Below are 3,058 nucleotides of genomic sequence, written 5' to 3'. Positions count from 1 at the left end.
TATGTTTCTCAGCGTTTTACGCGGGGTTATAATCTAGTATTATATCAAACCTAAGGTCAATAAATATCTCTAAAAACATAGAGATAAAATAATATCACTTCATCTCCGTGTCAAAAAAACAATAATAATATAATAGTTATATGAATATAAAAATACCGAATCATTCCCTATAATCAACCGACAAAATAAATAAATCACACTTCATCTTCATGTAAAAAAACAGCAATAATATAATAATTATATATTGTATACGTATTTGTGTATTAAATATTTATAAAAATGATTGAAAATTTGGGTCAATCGAACTAGCTTTGGAGCAATTTGTGAAAGCCGAAGGAGTCAAAGGGTAATTAAGAAACTATCAAAGGGGAGAGAAAGAGAATAGCATCTACTGTCCTCAAGGTTCAAGCTTGCTTCACCCATCATGATTCTTTTGTGAAATTAGAGAGAAAGAAGATAGAAAAGAACAAGGAAATGATGTTTCTGTTATTATAAATTACAAAAAGTAGAACATGTTTTCTGCTCTAACATTATGAAAATGCCAAAAGCTGAGTAAAATTTATGATATGAAAACCCTGTGAATTTTCAATATAATTTGTCAGTAATCTGACTGTAGAGAGATGAGCGAAACAGGATTTTTGTATGCTTCAGCTCATAAGTTTGTTAGTCTCATCATTTACTCGGTATTTCTCTTTTCGAATTTCGCAAATGCACGAGTTTTTGATTCTTTACTACATCAGATTCAGCTTCCACAATTCGGAGCTTTCAGCAAGATTTTCGAATCAAAAATTCATCTGAATGTTAAGGATTATGGAGCAAAAGGAGATGGAATTGAAGATGATACACAGGTGAGGTGATTAAGCTTACATCAATAGTTGTTCTTTAGTTCACCAGGTGTTTGTTGAAACGCCAAAGAGGGGTTTTCCAAATGTTACATGGAGTCATAAGGTCTCACGAACAACACTAATTATAAGGTGTTTCTGATTAAATCGGAGTTTGGACTTCAGGCTTTTGCAGATGTTTGGAACAAGGCATGTTCATCAAAGGTAGAATCAAGAATCATAATCCCCGATGAAAGTTCTTATCTTCTTCGACCAATCAATCTCGCTGGTTCTTGCCACTCGAAAATTACCTTGATGGTATGAAAAATATCAATCGATCAATACAATATTCTTCAATCTCATCACAATCTTTTCAATCAAATCACTGTTTCATATCTTCATAGATCTTCGGCTCCATCGTTGCTCCAAGTAATCCCGATGTCTGGAATGGCAACGACACACATAAATGGATATACTTCCATGGCGTGGATCACCTCACAGTAGAAGGGGGAGGAACCATTAATGGCATGGGGCAAGAATGGTGGGCTAGTTCTTGCAAAATCAACCCAAAAAACGTATTTATTGTTCATCTTTCTTTCTTCTATCTGTATCATATAAATACAATCTGATTTCTCTCTTCTTTTTCCTTTTTTTTCCAGCCTTGCAGACATGCTCCAACGGTTAGTACTAATGGAAAATCGAACTTATATCCAAAAGAGAAAAAAAAATTATGTGATTTTACACATTCATGGACATTAAAATTACCATATTGCAGGCTATAACCTTTCACAAATGCAACAATTTGGTAGTGAAGAATCTAATGATTAGAAATGGTCAACAAATGCAAATGGCATTCACGAATTGTGACAGGGTTTCAGTGTCACATGTGAGTCTTTTTACTCCTTCATGGAGCCCTAATACAGATGGAATTCACATAAGTTCATCCACTAATGTTGAAGTCAAAGACAGTGTCATTAGAACAGGTTAGTTATCCACTTTATCAGAATGTTACGTTTGTAAATTTTGTATAAAATTAGGGTTTTTTACTTTTTACCGAATGATTCAGGTGATGACTGCATATCTATAGTCAGTAATTCCTCAAAAATTGATGTGAGGAGGATTTTCTGTGGTCCAGGCCATGGGATAAGGTAAATAAATAAAACTTTTTTTATGAACTTTTTATAAGAGTGTATAAAAAAAAAATGAATTTTATGATATTTGAATTTGGAAGTATTGGGAGCTTGGGAAAGTCAGGCACATGTGATCAAGTATATGATGTGAGTGTTCGAGGGGCAATTTTGTCAAATACTGAAAATGGAGTCAGGATCAAAACATGGCAGGTAATTTCGATTCTTGATGAGTTAACTTGATTTTTGATTTATGTGAAGTTTTAATTAATTCATCAGGGTGGAAGTGGTTTTGTGAAAAATGTTAAATTTGATGATATTTGGATGCAAAATGTATCAAATCCAATCATAATCGATGAATATTACTGTGATTCAAACACACCATGTCCAAACAAGGTACATACATGTCTTATCATATTAAATGCAAATATGGATATATCTAAAACTAAATATACATTTTGTGTAATATTATTGTAGACTTGTGGTATTAATGTGGAGAATATATCATATGTGAATATAAGAGGAACTTCAGCAACTAAAGAAGCTATAAGATTTGCATGTAGTGATGTTGCCCCTTGTGAAGGGTTATTTTTGGAAGATGTTTATCTTGTGTCAGCTTTTGATGACGTCACCACAACCTCTTTTTGTTGGGAAGCCACAGGGACAACTTCAGGGACTATCTACCCTCCTCTTTGCTACTACTCAAATTCAGCAACCTTCATTAAACATATTGTTTCATACATACCTAATCTTCAGCCCATTGAGTCAATAATGCTATAATGTATTAATTAATTATATTTATGCAAAAAATTTATAATCGGTAAAAAAATGTATGCCTTTGTGTTGGTGTGTCAGTTTGTAGGTTGGATAACATGTCAATACGGGTAATTTTAGGATGAATCAGAATAGATCACTTATATAGGATTTTTATCTGAAAACCTCCGCGTAACCAATTTTTTTTTTTTTTTTTAAAAGTATACTTTTGGGGAACCTTTTAAACCTTTTTTGAAATGTTTCTTTTTTAACTAAACTTTCTAATTATACTCATTTGACTAAATGAACCTTTAAAAAAAACGTAATTGGAGTAAAATCATGGGAAAATGACTTAGG

The 3,058-nt window shown here is 32.6% G+C and overlaps 1 protein-coding gene across 1 annotated transcript; it reads left to right on the top strand.

Moving 5' to 3' along the window:
- Positions 1–408: 408 nt before the first annotated feature.
- On the top strand, positions 409–2,854 carry LOC111910215 (probable polygalacturonase At1g80170). The gene is made up of 9 exons (XM_023906001.3): positions 409–848; positions 1,008–1,139; positions 1,226–1,396; positions 1,481–1,501; positions 1,597–1,804; positions 1,888–1,969; positions 2,053–2,161; positions 2,228–2,344; positions 2,426–2,854. The coding sequence occupies exons 1-9, from the start codon at positions 621–623 to the stop codon at positions 2,726–2,728; spliced, it is 1,371 nt and encodes a 456-aa protein (XP_023761769.1). The 5' UTR covers positions 409–620; the 3' UTR covers positions 2,729–2,854.
- Positions 2,855–3,058: the final 204 nt, after the last annotated feature.

The sequence above is a fragment of the Lactuca sativa genome, chromosome 5 (genome assembly GCF_002870075.4).
Source record: "Lactuca sativa cultivar Salinas chromosome 5, Lsat_Salinas_v11, whole genome shotgun sequence".
NCBI classification, from domain to species: domain Eukaryota; kingdom Viridiplantae; phylum Streptophyta; class Magnoliopsida; order Asterales; family Asteraceae; genus Lactuca; species Lactuca sativa.
This window is presented reverse-complemented; position numbering and strand designations above follow the sequence as displayed.

Coding starts and splice junctions, on each gene's coding strand:
- LOC111910215 (XM_023906001.3), top strand. CDS start 621: ATGAGCGAAACAGGATTTTTGTATGCTTCAGCTCATAAGTTTGTTAGT. Junction 1,805..1,887: donor AGACAGTGTCATTAGAACAG/GTTAGTTATCCA, acceptor CGAATGATTCAG/GTGATGACTGCATATCTATA. Junction 1,970..2,052: donor GGTCCAGGCCATGGGATAAG/GTAAATAAATAA, acceptor TGAATTTGGAAG/TATTGGGAGCTTGGGAAAGT.